This window comes from Diplotaxodon limnothrissa, linkage group LG2, assembly GCF_057381915.1.
Source record: "Diplotaxodon limnothrissa isolate DT_005_m linkage group LG2, D_limnothrissa_male_GT1.1, whole genome shotgun sequence".
Lineage (NCBI taxonomy): Eukaryota > Metazoa > Chordata > Actinopteri > Cichliformes > Cichlidae > Diplotaxodon > Diplotaxodon limnothrissa.
In genome coordinates, this window is record NC_140597.1 from 15,179,024 (window position 1) to 15,206,978 (window position 27,955).

Sequence of the window (27,955 nt, forward strand, 5' to 3'; positions counted from 1 at the left end):
ATGGTGGATGCAGCAGCAGCAGAGCAGTTCCTCGATGCCAACCCGCAGTTTGCCAAGCAGTACTTTGACATGAACTTCCGGCCTAAGATCATCTCGGACTTGCTGGATCCCAACCGCAAGACGGCAGTAAACATTAGCACGTTTCATGAGCTGACGATGGTGGATGAGAGCGAGATCCTCATCGATCTGGTGCGTGACATCCAGGATAACCTGAACATGGAGAAGTCCGTTTTCAGGCTGATGAAGCACCTCAGCTTCATGCTGCGGGTGGATCGCATGAGTCTCTTTATGTACCGGCAGAGGAACGGCGTCGCTGAGCTCGCCACCAGGTGATTGCAGACCCACTTCAGTGTCTGAAAGCAGTGCAGGTAGCAGCGATGCTGATAGCTTTATTTGTCCCCCTGGGGCAATTGAAAGATTTTAAATGTAAGCATGAAGCTTGGACATGTTTATTATCTCGGAGGTCAAGCTTTCTCCTCAGGAACCAGTGACGGAGCACACTGGGATTTCCTTCTTTCCAGCACTTAGTGAGGTCAGAGAGGGCCTGGTCACCCTGGGTCACGTTTCTGTCTCCATATTTACCTTCAGGTTGTTCAACGTTCATAAAGACGCCATTTTTGACGAGTGCCTCGTGCAACCCGACAGTGAAATCGTGTACCCGCTGGATATGGGCATCGTGGGCCACGTGGCCACCAGCAAGAAGATGGTCAACATTTCTGATGTGTCACAGGTAATAACCCCCCCCAAAGTACTCTTTATGGGGGATTGATTGGTCGATTGGAAACCTTCATCTTTGTGCCATCACATATGAAGTAAAGTCCCCAAAAACATCTAGAGCCTAAAAGCAGCATGTGGCTGTTTAGCTAAGAGGAAATCCTCTCAGATACACGTTCACTTTATGAAAGCATGTAAAAGAACTCACGACTGGTTTAAACAGAGGGAATTAATGCAGTTATGACTCCAGTTATTTGTAGTAATAGCAGTTAATTTAGCAGCAAACTACAGCGTGGACAGTCAGTAGCACAGACAGTAGTGATGCGATTTCCGGCTCTTTTTAGAGTACCGGCTCTTTCGGTTCGGCTCACTAAAAAGAGCCGGCTCTTTCAGCTCCGAACCGGCTCTTCAGGTTGTTTTGTTGCTGTAATTAATTTATTATTAACAATAATATAAAATTATGCACAAAAGGAATTACTAATGTAAAAAAAGTGGTTTTATTTATATATATATATATTTTTTAAGTGTGCTTTATAAATAAAGTTTATTATATGTTTATATATAAATATTTACGGTGGCCCCTAGAGACAAAACACGTACAAACTCCAAAACACATTTCTAGCATGAACTGAACTTCCAAAACAGAGCTACCTAGATCACTTAAATTACATAATTGAAAGCATATGTGTATTGTTTGTGTATTTATACACAAGCACTCATATATATTCAAATAATTTAAAAAAATGTTCATTTGCCTGTTACTACCACACACCAAATCCGGTTGTTGGTACTTGCTGGCTTGTGTAGCCACTAGGTAACAAAAGCTCAACACTGCGCCTAACATCCTGGAACACTTCTGTTGTGTTTTGTACGTGTTTTGAGGTTTTACGTGCTTCTGAGTTTTTACATGTTTTGGAGTTTTTGTCTTTTGTCTGTAGGGGCCACCGTAAATATACTTTTATTTTTTCACTCCATATAAAATGTAATAAATAAATCATATAATACAAAAACCAACTATTCACATTTCAATTTTTAACTATTTAAATTTTCAGCTTTTTCCTTTAACAAATTTAAAGTGAAACAACACAAAACACTGCAAACCACAACACAATTAAATATAAATTAAAATATGAAAACAAAAAGAAGATGCATATTCTCTGTCATATGGACCTGCATGAATAAACTTTCTGAATCCTTTATCATCCGCAAATAGTTGTGGCTGATTACTATCCGGTTGTTCAGTGATGACGCGACGAATCCTACTTCCGGGTCTAAAGTAGTCTGCGTTTAATATGGCTTTTGTGTTAACATGTTTAATGTTTTGTATTTTCTTATATTTGATCTCAAAAAGCTCCTAAAACAGTCAGCGATCACTGTTGACCTCCCTCGGCTTTTATTACCGCTAATCATTTATTTAAGCTCAGTTTTTAAAACCTTACGGTGTGTTCACACCGAACGCGATGGACGCGAATAAAACGCCCCAAACGCCCCTAATTTGACGCGTGTACATTCGCGTCTCAACGCGTGTCCAAGAAAAATCCATCGCGCCTCAAAATATGATATTTTGACGCGCGTGAACCGGAAATGTGGGAGGAATGTGGGAGGGAGTTGTGCCAGACCGGTATCTTTGCAAGATGGCAGCTATCGAGCTAGCGCTTGAAGAGAGAGTCTCCCTTCTCTATGTACTGTGGAGAGCAGAGCAGCAGCGTAAAAGACGTCCTCGCCGTACCTGGGTCCATCAGGTCCTCCAGAGGCATGAGCAGTTTGGTGAGTTTCACCACTTGCTCCAGGAGCTGCGCCTGGATGACGGCCGATTCCAGCGCTATCACCGTCGGCCAGTTTGAGGACCTGCTTTCCCTCGTCGGTCCCAGCATCGCCCGCTTAAACACCAACTACAGACGCTCAATCCCACCTGCAGAGCGCCTGTCCGTCTGCCTGAGGTTAGTAAAACTATTTAATACGGTAGTCCTTTATTGATATCTGTGCTAATATGCTAATCCATCCAGTTATACACTGCTAACATGGATGTGCTATGCTAACAGTGAATGCTGTCGGTGTTTACTGAAAGCAAACTGTGGTACAGAGACGACTCTTTATAATATTTCTAGTGATACTCAGAAGGTCTCATCAAGTCCCGATTTAATTCGATTTATGCTGTTATCAGTGTTTGCATGATAGCATGGCTGTGGTGTCACATCAATGTATGCGCTCGGTGTTTGCTGATATCAAACTGTAGCATTAGGACCACTGAGTTAACCTTTGTAGTGATACTCACTCATTTTTATTTAGACCTGGTTTAATTCTGGGATAGTTGAATATTTGTATATAATCCCTGCAGCTGTCAGACTCTATAGCAGGGGTCACAGCCTTTATTAAAACAGAGTTAGATAAAACTGTGAACAGTTTGGTTCATCTCTAGTTACATGGTTCTATCTTGATAAGCTATGTCTTATCACAGATTAATTTTTCAAAAATATTAATGATTTAAGCAAGGAAAGGGCTACATGTCAACACACAACTCTTTATTTCTATTAATGTCTTACTTCATTCCTACCTGATTGACATGTTTAGGAATTATGAGTGATTGGCTCACTGTAGTTGTGAAAGTTGCTACCAATCAAATTATGATATGTTAAAGTTAAAACAAAACACAACTGTTTTAGATATTATCTAATATACATTTTGTAATTATCCTTATAATTACAAAATGTTTTATGTAAGATTTAAGTTTTGTGATTTATATCTGACATCACAAAAGTATTTTGGAATTTGAATAATGTATTTTGTAACTGCAGTACACATAATACTGATTTTGAACAATTTTGTCCAGGTTCCTTGTCACCGGGGACTCCTTCAGGACCATCGCGTTCAGTTTCAGAGTCGGTGTGTCCACGGTGAGCCAGATCACCCCCCAGGCAGCGACGTCCATCTGGGACTGTCTAGTGGACGACTTCATGGCTGTGCCTTCACCTGGAGACTGGCGGTCCATCACAGAGGGATTCCAGGAGCGCTGGAACTTTCCTCTGTGCTGTGCAGCTCTAGATGGGAAGCACATCCAGACAAAGGCACCCCATATATCATATAGGAGACACACACATTGATATACACTAAATATTCATTTCATTTCTTTTTTGTGGTGCCCAAATTGATGCACCTGCTTGATTTTGTTTAAACAATTATTGCACACTTTCTGTAAATCCAGTAAACTTCTTTTCACTTCTCAAATATCACTGTGTGTGTCTCCTGTATGATATTTAACTGACATTTTTTATTGTAACAACCAAGGATTTATACAGGAAAATAATGTCTATTAACAAGGTTGCCCAAACTTTTGCATCCCACTGTATCAGTATATTTTGTCATTAGTATAATATGAAATAAATTCTACATGTGTCAAGTTGTGTGCCAACATTTGCTGTGTAGTAGAACTGAGACATTAGTCATTATAAACATTTATTTGAAATAATATTAAAAGTCTCAAACAGAAAAACATTAAACATAAATATATAAAATATAAGAATTTACAGAGAGACAGGAATAAAAAGGACCAGCTGCTCTCCAGAGCAGGAACAAGGCTGAGGAGGAAATGCTCCATTGGAGACTGGTGTGGCCTCTTCAGGGACTCCAGGATGGCCAGCTCCACCGCCGATGGACCGTCCTGGGACCCGTCCCTCATCTGCCTCGGAGCCGTCCTCCTCTGTGGGCCTGTAAAACAGCACAAAACACAAAGAAATGAGAAGGCTGCTACTAGATTTTAATTTCAACATTGAAAAAAAAAAAAAAACAATAACAGGATATAATCAGATTGGTTGTAGATATTTAGTAAAGGTGATCACAAGGGAATCCCACCGACTAAAAAGGTATCAGTGCTTGCTGTACATATCTGTGGGTGCAGCAGCAGGAGCTCAGGGACTGGGGATGCTCTGCTGCAGAATCAGTTGGTTCTATCAATACAGTATTAAATGTTAACAGGTTGGATATAATAATCGTAGAGTAGACAGTGGTCCCTCATTTATTGCAGGGGTTCTCAGAATAACTAGCCCCTGGTCACAGTTCTCACAATTGATTCTCAAAGTGCAAACCTTTGTAGATTGCAAAACGTAAAAGTATTATTATGCCGCGGTTTGTCTTCATCTGCCCGCCACTTTCGTGCGCCTTTTTCCCTCACGGTGCAGGTGTCTATTTCCGAATGAGGCTCATAGTTATGGGTGTCTTCGTGCTGTTTTTTCTATTGGACGCGATGGTTATCAAAACCAAACGTGATAAATTTGGCAAGCGCAGGAGATTTGTCAATCAGGCTGCAGAATGCAATGCTGTACTGTGCAATAAAAAATCAGCGAAAAAGCAAAGTAGTGACGGATGAACAGCGGGACCACTGTGTGCTGTTTATTAATAAACAATAAAATATATTCCTAAATGATAACATGCATAAAAGCAGAACGGTATTTGTACGTCAGTGGGAAAATAGCGGTGGCTTGCTAGCTTTTGTGCGGCTTCCCCGGGTCAGTGAAAACTTTCAAAAGAGAAATGAATGAACTTACCAGGTTGCCCGATCTCTTCACATATCTTCCTCCAAGCTCGGTCCTTTTTATTCCTGTCTCGGTACTGAAAGCAGCTGGTGTTGTACAGCTCCGAGTTGTTTGCTACCGCATTGATTAGCCTTCCCCTCCATTGAAGTATGAAAGGCTTTGGCTGGATCTGCCCCTTTGACCTAGGTAACAGCCACGTCACCAGGCTCCTGATTGGTTGTCGCGGCGCGATTTGACGCTGGAGTTCAGATTTTTCCAACTCCAGCGGTAGACGCGAAACGCGCGTATGCACAAAATGCAACACAAAAACTCACGCGCGTGGTTTTATTCGCGAGTCAAACGCGCCAGACGCGCTACACTGACGCGCGTTTCACGCGTTTTGGCGTTTTCGCGACGCAAATCTGCTTCCGAATTTTCGCGGGACCCGCAATCGCGCGTCATCGCACCTTTCCATTGACTTTACATGTAAACCTGACGCTCTATTCGCGTCCATCGCGTTCGGTGTGAACACACCGTTAGGGTGTAACTACAGCCCAGCCCATGCAGCAGTATATGAATGACTAACCTCGTATTGTGGATGGATTATCTCAGTTGTTCTCCTGGCTGAAGTTTTGTCCTTTTACAGCATCCTGCCATGCGATTACATTTGTTCCTGACCACCGACAACACTCACGTTAACTTTTATCGAGTGGAAAAAAAGTTAGCTTGTTCATATTATGCTAACATAGCTGTGTCGCTAGCGGTAACGTAGGACATCATTATATACCAGCTAGCCCAACTTCAGTAACCCTACAAACGTCACTGCTGTTTAGTTTTCTGTCTTCATTTATGCTGGAAGTGATAACAGAGCTGTATGTTTGAATTTGTTTCCAAAATCCCGCAGTCAGGACATGCTATATTGTATTTAGATAGAAGCTAGCGAGCTAACTTCCTGCTAACTTCTAACTCCGTTAAATGTCATAAATTCCGTTTTCATGGATGCCTGGATGCTAAACTCAATTGTTACACCTGGTAGAGCAGAACGCTGATCATTTTATTAAAGATGAAAGACTTTAGACAGTTTTTCAACTCTCAGTAATGCCATAGTGATCGTTTGATATATGGACCTGCAGCGGAGTTTAGACCCAGACACGGCTACTGACGTCAGACTGAACAACCGGATACCTTTCTAATGTGACATTAGAAAGGTCTCTTTCTCTCTTCCCCCCCCCCGCTCCTGTGCTACTGAGAGTGTAACTTCCGCCCCTCCCCCCTCATCCGCATGTGAGCCTTGTGCGGAAAAAAGTGTGAGAGAGAGGGTGAGAGAAAGAAAAAAAAACCCACAGCTCGCAATAAGGAGCCGGCTCCCGTCATTCACGTCAAAGATCCGGCTCTAAGAGCCATTTTGTTCGCGACCGACACATCACTAACAGACAGGAGCCTCGAGGTTCCCTGAATGTTTGCAATCATCTGTGTTTCTGATGCTTTTATGACCTGTTTCATTTTCTATCAGAGCCGTTCGGCTTCGGTGTGTCCACCAGAGGGTGACATGACTCCATGCGGTTTATGCTGCTAATTCCTCTCAATCTCATTACAGCCAATACCTCTGACATTTAAAAATAGCTGGCCAGCATTTTCTCGTGTCTGCATCATGCTCCTGCAGGTCCGCCTGCAGGAGCCGCCTCTGGCAGCTCTTTTTGAGACATTCACGCCACGTAGGGCAGCGGCCCACATTACACAGGCGCTCCTCTGTATCACTTCCACCGCATCCTTTCACTGACCTCAGAAGGCCGTGCTGCTGACGGAGGAACAAAGTGGGCTCAAGCTCATTGTGCCCGGTTTATTTGCAGCAGTTGTGCTCCCAGCAGCCTGTTGGCTCTTCATTGTGAAACGGTGTTCAGCTTCACACAAACACGTGACAGTTTGACAGGAACAATCAGAGCCTCAGTTTCTCCCCCCAGCCAAGGACCGACGAGTGTTTCCAGATAACAGGTTGGCTTTGTGATGTTAATGCGCACGGGGTGGCTCTGTATGAAATGCAGGGACTGGCATTGCTGCCTTTGTGCTCACTGGTTCCATCCTGACCCAGTTAACTGCAGATCAGCCAATCAGGCAAGACTCTCGATTCATCATCTTCTTCCTTCAAAGTGAGACCGAGAATAATGCAATTATATTCAGAGTGGTACCCTGTTATTTATCAGTGTGTGTGAGGGAGGTGGACAGGCTCCACATAAACAGGTTAATCTGTCCTGAATAATAGCAATCCCAGATTAGTCGCAGAGGTCACACAGGCCGCTGCTTCCACAGACTCAGCACTATTGCACACCTTTTATCACACCTGCAGAGCTGTACTTACAGGTGTGTGTGCTCTGGGATGAAGAGCCAAACTGGAAGAGCAACCGCGTAAGAGCTGCATAAACGATACTGTGTCTCCATCTAAAAATGGGTAAATGATCCATGTGCAGGGTGATGAGCTCTGCGAGCTTAAGAGGGTCAAAGGTCACCTAATAACAAGCTGGCAAAGTGCCCTATCTGTGCAGTGGGTTTGTTTGTCAGGCAGCAGATGAAGCAGCTGATCCAGGATCAGCCACAGCAGGGTTTCTGTGCCCTTCTTTTAGAATCTAAACAGCGAATGCACCTGAAGACGTTTCAGTTTGCGGTGGAAGTGTTTGGATAAGAAAACTCCACGCTGTGTTTTTAGGGGAGAAGAAGGGTTTCACATGGTTTTCAGCTTCAGCATCTATTCAGTTTTAACTGTCACACCTGATTTTATATCCTACTGCACTTGGTTGGTCGAGAGCAGGGGTGGGCAACTCCAGGCCTCTAGGGTCCTGCAGATTTTAGACATGTCAGCTGATTTAAATGGCTAAATGACCTCCTCAGCATGTCTTGAAGTTCTCCAGATGAACTAATTGTTTGATTCAGGTGTGCTGACCCAGGGTGAGATCTAAAACCTGCAGGACACCGGCCCTCGAGGACGGGAGTTGACCACCCCTGTTCTAGAAGATAGATGGGTGGATTTCAAGTGTATTTTCAGCAGAAAGCAGACAAGTATCAAACTTTCTCTATATTTCCTCTTAAACAATTGCATGCGCTCTGATCCCTTTCCTGCCTCACTCAGGTAACATCCAGAAAAAGACAGAGACCTCGTCATAGCCAAATGGGTCCCTGTGCAGGTCTTTGTTCCTTCTTCAATTCAATTCAATTCAAGTTTATTTATATAGCGCCAAATCACAACAAAAGTCACCTCAAGGCGCTTCATAGATACAGAGAAAAACCCAACAATCATATGATTAGCTTGGCAGCTAATGAGCTGCTTTTCCTGTGTTACACCCCCAGAGGAACAATTGATGACCCCTGCTGCTCAGGAGGAAGCATAGATGAAGCATAGATGGAGCGCAGCTGAGAGCGCGTGGCATCTGAGGATAACGGAGAGGCTTCACTTACAGCATTTATGGATATCATCAGAGCGTTCATCAAAGCAGCTCTGGGAGTTTTGAAAAGTGCAGCGAGAAAGCAATGATAATTAGATACAGTGAAATATCCACTCTGCCTCTTCTCTCTCCTCCTAGAGCACACACTTCAGCAGCTTTGTGGATGAGCTGACCGAGTACGTGACGAAGAATGTCCTCGCCGTCCCGATCATGAACGGTAAAGACATGGTGGCTGTCATGATGGCTGTTAACAAGCTGGATGGCCCGTGCTTCACTGCCAAGGATGAAGAGGTAACCTGTAACAGCGCCTGTCCCTCAGCAGACTTTCTTCTTCCGCTTTGTCTCATTCTGTCAGTGATATTTAGGTAGCTGCATCCCCTTTTGTCTTAACAAGTAACATGTAGGGTCAGTTTCTCAGACCTGGAGCCAGATAGACCCGGACTAAAAGAAAACCTGGCAGCAGGACTAGACTGAGTGTTAATGTGGAGGAAACCAGACAGAACTGATAAAGAACACTATCGAGCGTACCTCCAGAATAATCCCCAATAAAATGATCTTCATTTAAGACCAATCACAAACACAAGGAGTCGAAGTTACAGATGTTACAGATGTGACCAGAAAAACATGAAACTTTGACTCACATGAACTCCAGAGGTCCTGACTCCATCAGGTATGGTTATTGTTGGATGGACATACTCCACCTGCTTTTGATGATGTGTCCTCCTCACTGTCCATTGGCTCAATCAGAGAAGCATGGTCAGCTGCAGCATTCGAGACCAAACTTATTATAGTTCACTAAAACTAAAAAGAATGAAAATAAGCATATAGAGTTAATATGCTCAGTTTTGGTACGAGACAGAGAGTTGCTGTTTTCAAAAAGTGTTTTTATTGTAACAGCAGCACTGATTTTCATAAACCCTGCCTCTGACAGATAAAGACTAAACTGACACAAGAACATTGACTCTTGACTCTAAACTGAAGTAAAACAGTTTAGAGTCAAGAGTCAAAATGAAATAAAAATAAAAACTACTTAGAAAATTCAAAACTCTGGATCACACAGACATTCAAACACACCAGGAACAATTCACGGTGGCTGTTGAGCCAGCTGCGTCCCCCTAACCCCAAACCACGCTCCACTCGGATCTAATCGCGTTCTTGTGGTGCCACCGATGTGAACAATACGTCATGTAGTTTAACTGTGACACAGCAGATTTATCAGAAAACCATCAACAGACTGAAAAACTGTGTGTAACTGAATAATAAAGTGACAGAAAGCTCATGAGGTGGCTGTTTTTGTGGTGGTGTATGACTAAGTAAGAAGCAGCAGTGTGTAAAGTGCAAAACAAGCCAGTTTATATACAACTGCAACAATGTATGAAATGATCACATTGACCACTAAATATGAAGCAGTAAAATATATCAAATTCATTACAACATTTAAAACAGTTCCAAATTCAAGCCATTTAAATTTTACAGGTACAGTTGGTGACTAGGACCTCTGTCAGTTTTTTGTTTAAAACTAGATAAAGGGACAAGAAATTCCAACCTCATCCTGAGCTGCAGATAATTCCAAGACCACATGCCGAAATAAGACAGACTTGACATTCCTGGCTCTGTGCTCACAAGTTCTACTTTAAACCGCAGCCAGCTCCTGGCTCTGAGATTGTAGGTGTTCTGGAGGGCAATGAACTTGGTGTAGATATATGATGGCAATTTTCTTAGAATGACTGTGTATATAAAAATATACCAATGCTTCATTATTCAACTATTGAGTGAAGTAAATCCAGCAAGGCTATACAAAGTGCAGTGATGAGTCATGAAGTGTGAGCCTGTTCTATATCTTAGGGCAGCACGGTAATGGGGTCTAATTGAGCTAAGGTAATGGGACAGGCAAATCGATAGACAGCATCGCTTAATCCAACAGCGATAAAAACAAGCTTAACGCAAGTTGCAATAGAGAAACACGATTTTAATCTATAAAAAAACTGTAAAGTAAATTTGAGGTTTTTTATCAAGTATGTAATTTGAGATCCTTATCAAATACAAAGACATTTGTTTGAGTCAACAAGCTCTATGGTATCACTTTCCTGAGTTGATGTTCGGAGCTTCACTTATGGGAAAACAACATTACTTTGGTTTTGTTAGCATTCAGGACTAATTTTGCATCATGAAGAGCTGTAAGATCTGTAAGGTGACCAAGTTGGACCGAAGGTTTGCATGCACTTCATTAAGATAAAAAGTCAAAGAAGTAGAAATTAGAAACAGAAACAACAACAAGTAAAAATGTTTTTTGAATTTTGCAGCTAGTGTGTATGAGGCTAAGCATCAGGCTTTCAAATTAATTAAAAGTCTGTCTGGGTCTTTGGTTGATTGATAAGCTGGAGTGAAAGATTGCTGCCACTCCTCCTCCTCGACCTTCGAGGATTCTGATAGTTACTATTACTCAGGGGTGTTGATTCATTTAAACTAACAATCATCCTGCTGTAACCAGGTTTCTGTAAGGCACAGTAAATCCGTTTGTTGATCAATTACAAAACCATTTACTAACAGAGAGACTTAATAATGCACATTTCACTGTTTTACTCTTTGGTGCAGTCTTTGTGATTTTTTTTATTCTTAAGTCGATTTTTGCTTAATTTTGGGGTTTTTTTGCTGCTCCAAACATGATGAATGTCAGGAGAGACATAATGAGGCATCTTTTTGTCATAACTAACAGGGACCGTTTAAACATTGCATTTGAAGATAAAAATGAGGCGTTTCTGCAAGTTTCTTGACAGCAACTCATCAGAACTGTGTGTTCTGGGTTAGGATTATTATAGCTCTTCATTAAAACATGGACACAAGCTCCAAGTCTGCAAATTAATTCCTTGAGATGATCAGCTGGAGGAGAGGGTTTTTTTAGGATTGCTGGTGTAATAAGAAATGTAAGAGCGTGCAGTTCAAAATCCTCACCACTCATGTTCTACTCTCTCCCAGACCCTGAACAAATATCTGAACTTTGCTAACCTGGCACTGAGAGTTTTCCACCTGAGCTACCTACACAACTGTGAGACCAGGAGAGGACAGGTAAGGATAGATCTATGCAAAGCCACTTTCTTTAGTGGTGATGAACAAAAAAAAGCACCAGACATTAGAAGGAAGAGAAGCAGCAGAGATGAGTGCGTGGTTGTCCTTGGTTCAGGTTTCTGTTTGATTTTGCTGTCCAGGTGTTGCTGTGGTCAGCCAGCAAGGTGTTTGAGGAGATGACAGACATCGAGAGGCAGTTCCACAAAGCCTTGTACACAGTCCGAGCTTTCCTCAACTGTGACCGCTACTCTGTGGGTTTGCTGGACATGACCAAGACCAAGGTAGGCAACAACACACTCACAGCCAGAGTCACAGAGGAGCCAGAAATCTTTAGCAAGCTGTCCAGCATCCTGGTATTTGTAATGTGAATGGTCTGGGTTCAGGACCAGGACCTGCTGAACCAACATGTTTAAGAGTATCATCCCTGTTTCTATGCTGCGTCCATCCAGTCTTTGTTTTTATGGAATCCATTGTGTTTTTTATCTTCATCTTTTGGGAATGCATATTTTCAGACTCCTTGGGCTTTCTTTATCTGATCTGCTTGATTTTTTTCTTCTGCTGACAAAAGTATATTTAAAGTATCTTCTTAGCTTCTCCATGTATTTGTAATAACTAACATGGTGCCATAAATACTGGCTGTGGCTGTCACCTAATTACAAGCAGCTGCCAGTTGATTCCCAGCACCTGCTCTCAGAGAACAAACACATGTTGTGTGTCTGTACAGATGGCCGTCTGCTTACAATACTGGATTTCATGAATAACACACTTAATAACAAACAGCAGTAGAAGCTGCGCTGTGATCTGTGAAATTGGGCATGTTCTGAAGACTGAACAAAAGCACCACATCTTCCCAGAATAACATTAAATAACGTTAATGTTTCTCTCCTCTAAATCTGCCTTTTTCTCTCTGTGTCTCTGTTATGTGTGCAGGAGTTCTTTGACTTGTGGCCTGTTTTGATGGGAGAGGTTCCTCCTTATGATGGACCCAAAACTCCTGATGGCAGGGTGAGGAGGTCCTGACCAAACTCTGAGATCCAAGTCCATGTGGCATTCATCTGTTACTCAGTGCTTCCAATCACAGTGACTGTAGCACCTCCAGCAGGTTAAAACGTGCCAGCTTCTTGTATCTCCATCAGCAGGCCAATCAGAAGCTCATTTCTGTGACACACGCTGAGTGAAATAATGCTTCCAGCCCTATCAAAGTCTTTCTCCTCTAATCTTTTTCCCCTATCTGGCTCTAGTTTATCAGAATTCACACACAGTGGGCTTTAAAGTGTTGTTGGTTTTTTTCTATCTGTGTGTGGAGTTTACACCTGATTTCACACCTGAGTCTGTGCAGAGAGTTTCAGCAAACTAACTGTGATCTTATTTGACCTCTCAAGGAAATCATCTTCTACAAAGTGATTGACTACATCCTCCATGGCAAAGAGGACATCAAAGTAATACCGTAAGTCTCAGCAGATGTGACATTAGCAGATATTAGTGCCGCTGCAGAGATTTGACCACTAGCATTACGTCGGGTCACACTTATGTGTCTGCAAGGAAGGAAATCTGAGCACGGATGCAGCGATCTCTTAACATAGATGATATGGTTGTGTATGAGAGCAGTGCAGGGGTCACGTGATTGTGACCCTTGCACTGCTCTCATGGAAGGAAGGAAGGAAGAGTGGCTTAATTCAAACGTGAATACTTGGAGTCCTAAAAAACACATCCACAGGAATCACAATCTGAACACAACACGTGGAAGAGTGACGACAGTATAATGATAAACATGAACAGCCTGGCGAGTCTGTCCTTACTAGCATGAGCAGTGGTCCTCTGAGAGAGCACAGGTGACTCAATACAAGTAAGTTAATATATAAAACAAGTGAAGTTAAACGCACTAAATTAAATGAAGCAAGAATACATTTGAGAAGGCTGATTTTAATAGTAATAACATTCTATGTGGGAGAAAAATAAAGATTTTACCTGAGGGTAAAAAACGGATTCGGGAGCTCTGCGAAGCCTCACAGCCAAGCCTCACAGCGCCACTGATATATTTTCCCTTCAGCCATATAAGGCTGTGATTTCCGTGATCCCACCCTGCTCTGTAAACATTAATAACCGCTGTGCAAACAATGCAGCTCACAGTAACTTCACCACAGTGCAAACCGAAGGCTGAACAGACGTTATTTGACCTGAGCTCGTTTTACATGACATTTGCTTAACAATGATACAGTAAACTGAGTATTACCACTGAAATGTACACTTTGTTCGCTTTTATTAAAGGTGATTGTGGCATTTTAACCTTCTGTGTGGCATGTCTTCATTTCCAGGGGTCCTCCAGCAGATCACTGGGCCCTGGTCAGCGGTTTACCCACCTATGTAGCAGAAACTGGGCTGGTCAGTATCTGTTGTTCCTACGAGCTCACATTAACTGTCACAAGATAATCAATTTCCAACGTTTCTGCTGTTCTTACCCCACGAGAACTCATTCAGAAGCTCCAAGTTAGCATTTTAATACTTTTAAAACCAGAAGTGATGATCTGACCGAGAAACTGAGGTTGCTGTCATCTCAACCCTAAAGCTTTTCTACTTTACGTCTATTTTACTCTCGTTTACAAAGTAAGCATCAGATCTTCTTAACTAAGACACGAATGGAGCCCATACACTGATCAGCAAAGCTGTAAATCAAGTGTGCAGCAAGTTTAGCTTCTCATAGACTGTTTTTTACAGCCTGAATTGCTGCCCCCTGCTGGTCATTAGAAAAAACGCAGGTTAATGATCTGGAGCCTGAAGTGAACCATCTAAATATTTTTGGCAATACTTGTGTTTAAAGTTTGTGTCATATTACTGCATAAAATATTCCTGATCAGCTTTTCTGTCTAAAGAAACAAACATGCCCTTCTTCCTTTGTCTCTTGTGAGAAATGTCAGCTCCCAGAGGGCCTCGAGGGGACCATGTATAGGCAAGGACTGTACTGAGATTTAAATTTGAGGCTTTTGCATTTGTGCCTCACGATGAGTTGGGACAGTTTGTCAGGTCATGTGGACACGTGATGACGGCTGGAGCTTGGACACCCTGGAGGTCACAAATGTGAGAATGAATGAGTGTTTAGAGAGCCGGATGAGTACAAACGGTGCCAGCTCGGTTCATTAAAGGTTTAATTAAAGGCAGTAAAAACTTGTTTGAGCTGAAGAAAAGATTCAGTGTTTGAAAAGTTGCACTTCCCCACAAACTCAGACTGTCTTTAGCCATTCCTGAGTGAGGACATTTATTTGTTATTTATTAGTTATTATTCCTGTCCCCCTCGGAGCCTGGTTCTGCCAGAGGTTTCCTCCTTTTAAAGGGGAGTTTTTCCTTCCCACTGTCGCCAAATGCTTATACAGAGTCATGATGGGTTATTGGGTTTTCTCTGTATTATTGTAGGTTCTTTATCATATAAAGCACCCCAAGGGGACTGAATGGAACTGAATAAATTTTTTTTAAAGTCTCTAATGTTGGTCGTTAACATTACGTCCATCTTGTAATTTTACTGTACTTTGTGTTCTTTGTCAGAACCACGTTAATAACTCCTTAAACAATAAAGTCTTAAATCATTGCCACTGATGTGGAGACAGTGAAAACTTTAGATCATTGTCCTTTAAAAATCTGATTTCCACTCATGTTCGCTGCAGTGTGCGGGTGGGTCGATGAGCAGAGTGCCTTCAGAGCTATTACACAGTTGTCAGCGTGCATGCCGCTGTGGAAATGAAAAGTGCTCAGCCACACGCTGCGGTGATGTATAATTGTAATTTCTGCAACCGTTGTAATTAATCACGGCAAGTGTTTCCCAAACCGCCGAGCCCGCTGCCGCCGCTCGTCTGTCTAATCCTCCTCGTCTGTCCTCCTCCTGTCCCGTCCTCCCGTCGTCTTTGCTCCTCATCATCTGTCACGCCTACATCATCTCTCCCGCTTCATATTTCCCCTTCTGCTTTATGTACAAGGTGAAAACTTTATTCCTATGCAGAGTTACGTTTCCATGATTGAGAGAAAAAGCTGAGAGCTTGACGGTGATGATTTTGAACATGTGGTTCTTTCTTCCACAGAGCTAGAGCACGTTCATCCCACCTTCTGCTCATTTCTCCTCATTCTCATCGATATTTCTGCTTCTGAAGCTTCCAGATGATTCAGAAGTCTTTTGCTAACATGTGAAGCTTCTTCCCCTCACGTGCTCATCTTTTTACTTCCTTTTCCCACAGATTTGTAACATAATGAACGCAGCTGAGGACGAGTTTTTCAGCTTTCAGGTAAGCTGTACGCCATCTTTCATTCCAAGGATGCTTCATAAAACACAAAGATGTTACTGAACGACTTCAGGACTGACCTGCTGTCAGTTATCACAGACTCCAGATTAAAGTGATCATCCTCAGTATTATCTTAGATTACAACATGACCATAATGATGTTTGAAGTCTTTCAGTAAGGACAAAGTAGTTTTAGCTTCCTGTTTGAGGGCTCAGTGAGACCGCTTTGGCTTGTCATCTGTAATCAGATGTTCAGTAGAAGAAGATGCTGGAATTTGATTGCACTGTGCGAGCCAGCTCGAAGGACGTGTAGGTATAAAGTATGCAAAAAAATTGCCTTGGCACTACAGTGGTCTGTCCTGTACTATAACAGTACACCAGAGACTAATCATGAACATATAAATCGGTGACATTTCCAACATTCTCTGCTCTCCTTACTTTAAATGATGTTCCTGGGGGCTGTTAAGCTCCGAGTGCATTTATTCTAATCGTTCTACTGCGGTGGGTACTGTTGTCCGAGCTCACACACGGATCGTGCTTCAGGTCTGCTGACAGTGTGGGGCCTGTTACACTGGCTTAAAGCTGCAGTCAGTCATTTGAACATCTCAGATGTCTGCTGACTGATGGAGGCAGACCGCCTGACTCTGAGACGGTCTGTAGGACAAAAAGATTATTACAGAAAATAAATAACTCTTTCCTTTATAAGACCAGCTCAGAGTGGGCACGCAGGCCGTCCTGTCATCGCTAATTAAACTCAGGGTGTTTTCATGTTCAGACGGAGCCGCTGGATGACTCTGGTTGGACCATTAAGAACGTTCTGTCCATGCCCATCGTCAACAAGAAGGAAGAGATTGTGGGTGTGGCCACGTTCTATAACAGGAAGGATGGGAAACCTTTTGATGAGATGGATGAAACCCTGATGGAGGTACACTGTGTGTGTGTGTGTATGTGTGTGTGTGTGTGTGTGTGTGTGTGTGTGTGTGTGTGTGTGTGTCACTGGTTTACTATAAATACACTGCAGGCCATTCAGAGCGTCTGCATTATTTATAATCAGGCCTGGAGGCTTTTACTGATGTCTCTGTGGCCACCTCACTGCAACACAAAACACCCTCAGCTCATCAACAAACCTCTGCTCTTAATATTGTTGCCCTGATTTTATCACTAAATGAACTGTACCCTACAGTAGGGAGCGCCCTGTGGTGCCGGCTGCTGTACATTTAAAGCTGACTGAGGCTGCAGATATATACAGGACTACACACGACACACAACAAACCTTTACCCACTAGACTATATCGCAATAACACATACTGTTTAATTGTACGCGGATTGTGAGGTGAATGAAGCTCCAGTGTTTTCTCTCCCAGTCTCTGACTCAGTTCCTGGGCTGGTCGGTGCTCAACACCGACACCTACGATAAGATGAACAAACTGGAGAACAGGAAGGACATCTACCAGGACATGGTGCTCTACCACGTCAAGTGTCGCAAAGATGAAATCCAAAACGTCCTGGTGAGTGAGTCTGTGTCTCCCCACTCAAGTTTTGTTCCTCCTGTTTCAGGCAGGAGCACCTCAGAGATGAGGATGGCCTCTAAAACTAATCTCTTTGGCTCTGATTAATGAAACTTTCAGTAAGTGAACATCTTTAGTGGAAGACTTGAAGAGTCGTTGAATTACAGCATTGTTTTGGATAAATGTGATTCTAATCAGATGGAGATGAAGCGCTCTCTTTTATGTCTGTCTTTTATTGTTTGAGTATTCGTGCTAAAAGCTGTCTCTCTGAAGCTTTGTTGGTGGATGTGGATGACAGGAGCAGGAGCTGAGCATCATCTGTAAGCTGGAATAAGCTGTCAGGTTTTCTATGAGGTGATTTGTCAGAGAGACAACTTGCTCTGACCTCAGATCAGGTGTCAGTTGATGGATGCCAAACCATTTTATCCAAGGTGACTGTTGACGATGTGTGTTTGTCCGCAGAACACCAGAGAGAGGTGGGGGAAGGAACCGGACGAGTGCGAGGAGGAGGAGCTTCAGGAGATCCTGGTAAAAATGCCAAACGCTCCCATCAGCACACAAAAAGAAAAACAGGGCAGGATGAGAAGGGAGCTGTTTGTTCTGATGATTTTTATTATTCCTAATCCACGCGGAGCTCCGGGTCATGACCAAATAAAATATTCCCACATTGATCTGATGCATTGTTCTTGTTTTCCTCGACAGTCCGAGGTGCTGCCGAACTCCAAGAAAGCCGAGATCTTCGAGTTTCACTTCTGTGACTTTGAACACAGCGAACTGGACCTGGTGAAGTGTGGCGTCAAGATGTACTACGAACTCAAAGTGGTGGACAAGTTTCACATTCCCAGAGAGGTCCGTGTGCCCCCATCCATGGCTTTAAGTGCGATGCACACGGGAGCAGCAGCAGCTATGATGGTTTCAATGTTACTTGTAACACAATAATCATGTTAGTGGTTACATATAACTAAGAATACGGTAAAGTGTCATTTAGGGAAGAGAAAAGTTTGCAGCTGACCTCCATCAATCGGTGGAGGGGTCTACGTACACCTGCACAAAGGAAACAGAGCGCTGGTTGTGATGAAACAGCAGTCACCTGCTCTCAACACAGTGCAGTTACAGCTGTTAGCTCTGAGGTCATGCTGGCAAGCCCCATCCTGGTCTGCAGGCTTCTATACCGTCTGCCAGAGGGCAGCAGGTCAAAAAGTCTGTGTCCAGGGTGTGAGGGGTCTGTGATGATTTTCCCTGCCCGTTTCCTGGTTCTTGAGAGGTACAGATCCTGGATGGAGGGCAGGGGGGCGCCAGTGATCTTTTCTACTGCCCGTACAGTCCGCTGCAGTCTGCTCCTGTCCTGTTTAGTGGCTGCACAATACCAGACTGTGATGGAGGAGCACAGGACAGACTTAGTGACTGCAGTGTAGAACTAGATCAGCAGCTCCTGTGGAAGACTGTACTTCCCCAGTTGTGTCAACAAGTACATCCTCTGCTGGGTCTTTTTGAGGATGGAGGAGATGTTGGTCTCCCACTTCAAGTCCTGGGAGGTGGTGGTACCCAGGAACTTGAAGATCTTCACAGTCAACACCGGGCTGTCTGACATGGTGAGGGGGAGCAGTGTTGAGGGATGTCTCCTGAAGTCCACTGTCATCTCTACAGTCTTAAGCTTGTTCAGCTCCAGATTGTGCTGACTGCACCAGAGTACCAGCTGCTAACTTCCTGCCGGTATGCAGACTCATCACCATCCTGAATGAGGCCAATGATGGTGGTGTCATCTGCAAACTTTAGGAGTTTACCGGCCGAGTTCTTGGAGGTGCAGTCATTAGTATAGAGAGAGAACAATAGTGGTGAGAGGACAGATCTTTGAGGGGCACCAATACTGAGGGACCGAGTTTCAGAGGTGATCTCCCCCAACCTCACTTGCTGCTTCCTGTCTGTCAGGAAGCTGGTGATCCACTGACAGGTAGCTGGTTACACGCTGAGCTGGGAAAGTTTGGAGGAGAGAAGTTCAGGCACAATGGTATTAAAAGCCGAACTAAAGTCCACAAACAGGACCCTGGCATAAGTTCCCGGGCGGTCGAGATGTTGCAGGATGTAATAAAGTCCCATGTTCACTGCATCATCCACCGACCTGTTAGGCAAACTGCAGGGGATCCAACTGGTGGTCTGTAATGTCCTTCAAAGGATTTCATGACCACAGACGTGATGTGAACTCTGTCTCAGCAACAGCTGGACGTGCACATGGTTTAAAGTCATCACCACAATACTCGCCACAGGAGCGTTTTGGGATATCAAATTATAAGAGATGACGAAAAATTGGATGGCTAATGTTCACACAGCACGTCAATTCAGGGGCTTTAAGTTTAGCATGATCTGTTTAAGAACAGACATTTCCATGCACACACTTACACTTTTTATTGGTTAAAAGTGACTGACTACTAGATAAACTAGCATCATTTCAAATGTAAGGATTGTTATTAATACCTCTGGACCTCATGCTGTGCTTCCTCTGCAGGTCCTGGTGAGATTCATGTACTCCCTGAGTAAAGGCTACAGGAAGATCACCTACCACAACTGGAGGCACGGATTCAACGTTGGACAGACAATGTTCACCCTGCTGATGGTCTCTCACACACACACACACACACACACACACACACACACACACACACACACACACACTCAGTATCCCTCAGCCCCACCCCTCTGCTCACCCTGTTCTTCTTCTTCTTCATTCTCTCAGTCAAGGTTGTGTGTTTGTGGCAGATATAATGGAGTGTGCCTGAAGGGGTCGTTATTAAGAAAACCACTCAGAGTCATAGTTTATATTCATATAGCGCAGACACATGCAATGATTCTGGGTGTGGATCGGTGTTAATCCCTGTGTGTACATATCTGTGTGTGTGTGTCTGTGTGCAAGTGCACACCTGCACGCCGACTCCATGAATAAACATCTGCTCTGTGTGGCTGACACTCTCAGACAGGTGATCTGAAGCGTTACTACACAGACCTGGAGTGCATGGCCATGGTAACCGCCGGCTTCTGTCACGATATCGACCACAGAGGAACCAACAACCTCTACCAGATGAAGTAAGAAGGCAGGGGTGGGGGTGTTTGGCATGCTGCATATATGAGATGGGTGTAGTCACCAGTGGAGCATTTAGCTTGTTTTCCGTCATTTGCAGAAAAAAATCACGTTATATTAAAGAAGACTTAAAAACATCTGAGACTGTTTCCTGAGCTCAGAGAGCAGCCAATCAGGAGCCTTATTTTCTCACAGAGGAGTCTCCCTCTGCTGGTCATTACAAAGAAACAATGTTTTGGGCTTAAAATTACATCCATATTTTCTGTACAGTCTGTTGGCTCGATTTGATCAAATCAAACACTGATTTCTACTCGAGGCCCTGCACGAAGGCAGCTTTTACTGTTTGGTTTAAGAAGCAGATCTCCTGACAGGAGCATGTGCAGAAAATATGGCATTTATTAACAAATCTTAATGAAACATAAGCCACTAAAAGAAAACTACAACCACAATTACAAAAAGTCAGGATGCTGTGACGTAGAAAACAATCAAATGTTCAAATCAAACACTATAAGAAAAACATGACGACATCATTATGAATTTGATTCAGTTCAGTTTTATTTATACAGCGCCAGATCAAGGCGCTTTATATTGTAAGGTAGACCCTACAATAATACATACAGAGAAAAACCCAACAATCATATGACCTCCAATGAGCAAGCACTTTGGCGACAGTGGGAAGGAAAAACTCCCTTTTAACAGAAAGATTTGGAGGTAGTGACGTGTCTGTAAAAGTTGGACAGTTCATGAGTCTGTGATGGTCTGCGAGCCTGAAAACTGCAGATAACGAGCCGGAAGCTCCCGTTCCTCTTCATGCGGATCCGTGTTTGGGTCTGACCTGAGATCAGTTTTAAAGGAGCACATTTCTCCATCGTAGTCACACGTGCCGTCTTCCCTCCATGACTGAGCTGTAGCCAAGCCACTCATAGATGCTGGAAGTGTTCCTGATCTATCCTTATCAGCCTGCGCACAGAGATTCCTCCAGCTGTTGAGTATGTGGATGGTATGATGTTCTGTAGATGATTCACAGTGAGGAACATTCTTCTGAAGCTGCTCCACAGGTTTTTGAAGGCTGGTGTCACACGCAGACCCTAACATTGAAAAACACTGCACATATAAACTTACAGCTAAATCAAAGTTTGCCTGTTTAAGAACAAACACCACGCTGATACATGTGGCTACAACTTATCTGTGTCTTGGTGAGCAGGTGAGACTGCTGCGACCCTCTGTACTTGCACATTGCTCATGTAAGGATGCCAAAGTGCAGGGGCAGCAGTGGGAACCCTGAATAGTGAGCAGGTGTCACCTTTGTGAGCGGCATGTCCTGATTTGCTGAAGAGCATCAGTCACGTTCTTTGAAACTTTCTGGAAATCAGACCTTTGTTTACTCTGAGGAGCGTTTATCGACTCCGAGCGACAGTCGCTTGTCCCGTGAGCTGCCGAGCTGACCTCAGCTCTTTAAGTGAAGTCAACGTCACACACAGAGAATATCAATGAGTCGATATTGACGAGCTACGCCTCCAGCTGCTCTGCTCCTCCCGCTGATGGATGAGCTAATGAAAGCCACCATTAGCAGTGGACACAGGCAGCCAGGCCCACCCTGGGCTCAACATGCATGATTTATCACAGTCTAGCCTCCCATTGTGCGTGTGTGTGTGTTTTTGTGTGCAGGTCTGGTAATCCTCTGGCGAAGCTTCACGGCTCCTCCATCTTGGAAAGACACCATCTGGAGTTTGGGAAGACTTTGCTGAGAGATGAGGTATATACACACACGTTAAATATGAAGATGTGAAGCTTTGTTTGTGTGCAGTGATGATTTGATTGCCATCACATCTTCAGCAGTGGGGCTGAGATGTTTGAGCGTTACCTCTGCTTCATCAGAGGAGGCGTCTTTGAGCTCTTTGAGTCTCAGGTGCAGGAACCTCAACCTTTGGATCCTTTCTTGTTGTTTGAAGTGTCTTTTTTTTTTCTTCTGCTTCAGGCGCTGAACATTTATCAGAATCTGAACCGCCGTCAGCACGACCTCGTCATCCACCTTATGGACATCGCCATCATCGCCACTGATCTGGCTCTGTACTTCAAGTCAGTACGCTAGCAGCATCATTCCACAACGTTACCTTTGGAATGTGAAGGCTTCAGTAACCTGACCTACAGCAGGGGGATAGTTACCTGATCCCTGCTGAATTCAAACAGTCTCTAATGTTTATGAAGTCTCTTCCTCCAACCACAGTGGGTTGAGTTGATGCCAAGGAGCTAAATTTTGGCTTCATCTGATCAGCACCAAGCCTTCTATGATGTTCCCTGCAGATCTCAGACATACCTGTGGAACCGCCTGCCTTCAGATCATTAACTAGCTCCACCCACCTCCTTTCTCATGATCCTCACCCCATGAAGCGAGATCCTGCATGGAGCTTGGCTTCAGCTTTCAGCTGTGCTTTGTTCACACAATGAGCTGAGATCAGGAGTACTCAACTGATTGATTATAATCATGTAGTGCATGTGACACGGGTACAGAGCCTGTCTGTGGGAGCCAGAATTGCTTGGACCAAATTCTTATGAAAATCAGTTTATATAATGACTTTTCTGGGTTTTTGGTTGATGCCCTGTCGCTCTCATTTAAAATGAAACTACCATAAAAATTAGAGACTGATTATTTCTTTGTTAGTGAGCAAACTTCCACATTCAGCAGGGGACCACAGAATGACTTAATTCACTTTCTCCAGGCTTTGGAATAACTACAGTAACAGCGGAATGGTTCCTGTGAGCTGATTGGAATGTCTGTCTCTGTGCAGGAAGAGGACCATGTTCCAGAAGATTGTAGACCAGTCCAAGACCTACGAGAACTGGAATGACTGGACCAAATACATGATGCTGGAGACTACGCGCAAAGAGATCGTCATGTATGCAGAAGCGCACACACACACGCACACACACACACACTCACTCTCAGGCAAGCAAGGAGACCCAGACGCGCAGCTCTGACCCATCCACGTGCTATGCTTGCAGGGCGATGATGATGACAGCCTGTGACCTGTCCGCCATCGCCAAACCATGGGAGATCCAGAGTAAGGTAGGCCCCCCTAGTGTCTCAGTTCTGGTTGTAAAACGGGCCCTCTGCTGTAACTCGACACACACTCACACACACTCTGCGAGAGGCGAGCCATGATGAAGTAGATGCAGAGAGACGTTTTGTCACCGCTGCCATTTTTCCAGGCAGCGTTCGGCGTCGGTTCCTGACGGCCTCGTGCATCAAAAGCAACCTGCTGCTTCTCGCTCGCTTGGCACGCCTGGCAGGCTCAGCATTTCTGTAAAGTATGTAATATCAGCACGAACTGACAGAAAGCAGGACTAATAATGCATTTAGTTTCTGGGACGGTGGCTCCCAGCCGGGACCCCCCAGGATTCGCCGAACACCTCTGAGGTGGCAGGTGGAGTAGTGTTTACGCTGTCAGGCTCTCCTCCAGGTGATTTACTGCATGGATGAGGTGTATTAATTATTTAGATCAGCTAATCCAAACAAACACACTTTAATTGAAACGTTCCTGCTCAGGTGGACGTGCAGGGGGCGGGGCCAAACTTTCTAAGTACTGCACAGTCTAAAGACTAAACTTGGTTTCTGTGAGCATCAGTGATGGGGTCTGAATGAACTGCAGCAGTTTGATGTCTGTGACTTGGAGGAGCAGTAGAAGTGCATTCTGGGTAAAGGCCCATGTGGCGTCTGCTCAGAACAGGTTCGATTCTTCTGTCACATTCTTAATGCAGCTCGTGTTGCGAAACGTGCTCGTGGGCGGTGTTCATGTTCTGTGCAGCAGACCGAACCGATCGTATCAGAATCAGGGTCCAGATCTCAGAGGTCTCGGGATCAGCAGACACTCTCTGGTGTGTCCCTTTTTACCAAGCGTCTGACCTTTAGAGGGGAACATCCCGCTGATCCTGAGAGCCTTCTGCTATTTAAAAATCCTGTAACGGACACAGTGAGAGCTGGCACTGAGGATGTTCCCAGTGTATTCTGATGCTCCTTCATCACCTGAATCTACCCTCAGAGCTGAGCAGCTGTCATACGGAAACATCCGTGACGATCGTGAGCAGAGGCATGCAGACGCTCGATACCCCGCTGTAATTTAACCCTGGTTACTCTCTTAGCCTGCTTTGTGATTTAAACAGATAATCCGGTGCAGATAGATAGTGATGGACGCCTTCTCGCTCAGATGTTTCACAGACAATAGCTTCTTGATTCTCTGTGAAATTCTGCTGACATTTTTATGGCTGATAATTCCCACGTTTCACTCCGCTCTGCTTCCCACGCACACAGATTGTGTCTACAGGCTTTGCTCGCTTTGCCACAATTGTTCCCCAAAACTGGCTCGATGACTAACTCGCTGCTGAATACAAAATTTCCATATTATTCATCAGCGCTCCTCCATCTCTCTGAGACACAGCCTGACACTGTAGCAGTCTGATTCAGATTTAGCGGCCGATGTGAAACACAAAGGATCATTTCCTGCTCCATCAAATGTTTCCTCCTATCAGCTCCGTGGTAAACTGCAGCAGCTGTCCTTCCTCCAGTCCCAGCATGTGTGTGTGTGTGTGTGTGTGTGTGTGTGTGTGTGTGTGTGTGTTCTCCTTCAAAGCAGCAGCTCTGACCCGACCTGTGTGGTTCCTCCTCCAGGTGGCGCTGTCTGTCGCTGCAGAGTTCTGGGAGCAGGGAGACTTGGAGAGGACGGTCCTCGAGCAGCAGCCTATCGTAAGAGCTCAGATGTTTGCAGCTTCTGCTGTCCTCACTCTAAACTAACCACAGCCCACAGACATGGACACAGTCACAGACAGAAACAGCTGTTGGGTTTTTGTTGTTCCCTGTCAGAAATGTGAGAAAAAATAATATTTAGAATAAAAGGAAAGAAGGTACGCGGTTCCTCAAATGTACGGCAAACATGGTGCCTGAAGGCTCCAGTGGAGGGATTGGATCTCCTCTCACATCAGGGCATGGGACCACCCCACCTTCACTCGATTCTTCTGGAGTTTAAAATAAGACTCATTTGGAGGAACAGTGAAACGTTCCAAACACATTTCCACTCAGTTATTTCCATGTGTTTATTCTGAAGTTGGAGTTGGGGAGGACTTGGTGGACCGAATCCACGGGGTTTCATTAGTGATGGGGAGCAAATATGAAAGGACAGACTGGCATCCCTGTGGCGCTGCTGAGCAGGCGGTGCTGAGCCATCGTGTGGAGCGCTGATACAGAGAGAGCCGTGACTGTGTCTGACCAAATCCTTTCCGACCTTCCTGTTCTTCCCTGCCTTGCTCTCTCGTGCCCTTCAGACACCTGAAGCACCGCCCTCCACGCTTACCTGGCGGTGCTCTGAGTTAATCTTAAGCAGTGTCAGCTGGGAGAGCTTCCTGTGCCACAGAGGTCATGTGACTCACTGTGGTCTGACAGGACTCTGCAGAGGCTTTTCCAGCAGCCATCGTGACCTTTTCAGGGCTCGCCTCAGCATTTCCCCGAAAGATGACGTTTGAATGTAGCAGCTTCTGTTTTAAAGGTGATGCCTGTTTGAAAGAAGCTTGCATCATTTCATGTTTGTATAATTAGCCCTTTATTAACCCTTTACAGCCGATCGGAGTGGGCACGCTCCATTTTGCGTAACTATTTTTAAATCCCGGTAGCTCTGCAACCACGTAAGCTAGCGCAATAATTTTTTTTGCATATGAAACCGGAGGAGTTGTACTTACATCTTATGCCATCAGCTTGTCCTAGGTCACAGTTTCCTTCCACATATAGCTTTGCAAAAACTGCATAAAAATCACTTGCAGCAACAAAAACATGATATTCCAGAAACACGCTTCGCCGATCCGATCAGCTGTTTGTAACACTTCCTAGTCCATCAGCGCGAACTATCACATGACCGCATGACCTGCCCGAAACCGGAAGTGACGTCATTTTGCGGAAATGTAGTTTTTTTACGATCGGGGCCTTATGAGCCTATACTTGTGTTTTAAAAAGTTCTGTTTGAGTTTATGACTTTCTGTGTCGTTTCTGGGATGCTTAGGACTCATATTTCACTGCTGGAAATAGTTTATTTTGATGCATATGCTGTTATTTTGCAAATTTGCACTATAATATTTATTTTCGTTTTTCCTGCAGTGTATAAAAATTGGTGTATTTCAAAAATAAAACTATGAAGACACTCAAAATAAATTTCCTGTGGTGGGAAACTAGTTTGTGCAACTTTTTTGTATTTACAGTTTTGAGGGATGAGCCTCTTAAATTTCTCTAACTAGAAATATATGTTAAAAAAACAAAAACGATTTTCAATTTTTTTGTAGTTTATTGCACTTTTTTGCAATTTATGTAATTACTATGCACCTAATGCAGACATATTATTAAAGTTTGGGCTATAATGGTTGTATTGATGTATAGCAACTTGAAATGCTCCCAAAAATGGCTCCACAGCATGTAAAAATATAATATAAGCTCTGGCGGACTTGGTTCTATGGTAGGTCTTAAAGGGTTAAATGTATTTTTAAATACTAAGCATCCAAGACCTTGGTCTCCATTTCAGCCCACAGTCAGGGCTTTGTACATGGTTTGAGGACTGTGCAGTAACTCGGCAGTCATTAAGGAGGAAAACGTGAGGAGCTGACCGCTGAGAGTTCAGCAGGTGGATAAACGTCATTTGCAGAAGCAGAGCTGGACACTGTAGGAGTCTCACAGGTGTGTGAGGCCACAGTGATGATGAGGCCATCAGCTGTCTCTCTCTCTCTCTCTCTCCTTCAGCCCATGATGGACAGGAACAAAGCGGAGGAACTTCCAAAGCTGCAGTGTGGCTTCATCGACTTTGTCTGCGCCTTTGTGTACAAGGTGAGAGCTCACCCACTCAGACACCCACAGCTGCTGCTTCCACCCAGATAAACATCTGCAAGCGTGGAGCAGCGGCATATGGCCCATGAGCTGCTCTGGCTCTCTGTGTCATTTAAGCAGCGTTAGCGGTTTGGATTGAGCAACGCTGATGTGTCTGATTTGTGTCGTCCCAGGAGTTCAGTCGCTTCCATGTGGAGATCACCCCAATGCTGGACCGGCTGATGAACAACAGGAAGGAGTGGAACGCCCTGAAGGAGGAGCACGATGCCAAGGTCGCTGCCATCGAGGCGGCTAAGAAAGCCAAGGAGGAGGAGGCTGAGAAAGCTGCGGCAGCCAGACAAGGTAGGAGGCGGTCAGGCGTCACAGCTTTCCAAACTCTGACTGAACACTGAACTTCTCTCCTTTCCTTCCTGCTGCAGCGAGCGCGGCCCAGTCTCAGTCAAAGACGTGCATTCTCAGCTAGAGCTGCTCGCGGTACCCTGCCGGGCTGGCTCGACATGCCGCACCTGAGGAACCCATTTCGCTGGGAGGT

The 27,955-nt window shown here is 44.4% G+C and overlaps 2 protein-coding genes across 3 annotated transcripts; both read left to right on the top strand.

The window, feature by feature from the left end:
• pde6a (phosphodiesterase 6A, cGMP-specific, rod, alpha) lies at positions 1-27,886 on the top strand. Of its 2 annotated transcripts, none has more exons than XM_085367535.1 (23): positions 1-329; positions 589-730; positions 8,795-8,947; positions 11,633-11,722; positions 11,863-12,003; positions 12,653-12,727; positions 13,105-13,169; positions 14,038-14,104; positions 15,943-15,990; positions 16,762-16,911; positions 17,351-17,494; positions 17,957-18,022; positions 18,197-18,343; positions 19,998-20,105; positions 20,463-20,572; positions 22,236-22,323; positions 22,546-22,646; positions 23,357-23,464; positions 23,571-23,634; positions 25,234-25,308; positions 27,340-27,423; positions 27,597-27,772; positions 27,847-27,886. In XM_085367535.1, exons 1-23 carry the CDS (start codon positions 1-3, stop codon positions 27,884-27,886), a joined length of 2,571 nt encoding a protein of 856 aa, XP_085223661.1. The 2 variants fall into 2 exon arrangements, with proteins under 2 accessions (XP_085223661.1, XP_085223666.1); XM_085367540.1 differs by having other exon boundaries at positions 27,597-27,765; positions 27,843-27,886.
• On the top strand, positions 2,313-3,987 carry LOC146638306 (uncharacterized). Its single transcript, XM_085367527.1, has 2 exons — positions 2,313-2,654; positions 3,545-3,987. Exons 1-2 carry the CDS (start codon positions 2,395-2,397, stop codon positions 3,813-3,815), a joined length of 531 nt encoding a protein of 176 aa, XP_085223653.1. The 5' UTR covers positions 2,313-2,394; the 3' UTR covers positions 3,816-3,987.
• Positions 27,887-27,955: the final 69 nt, after the last annotated feature.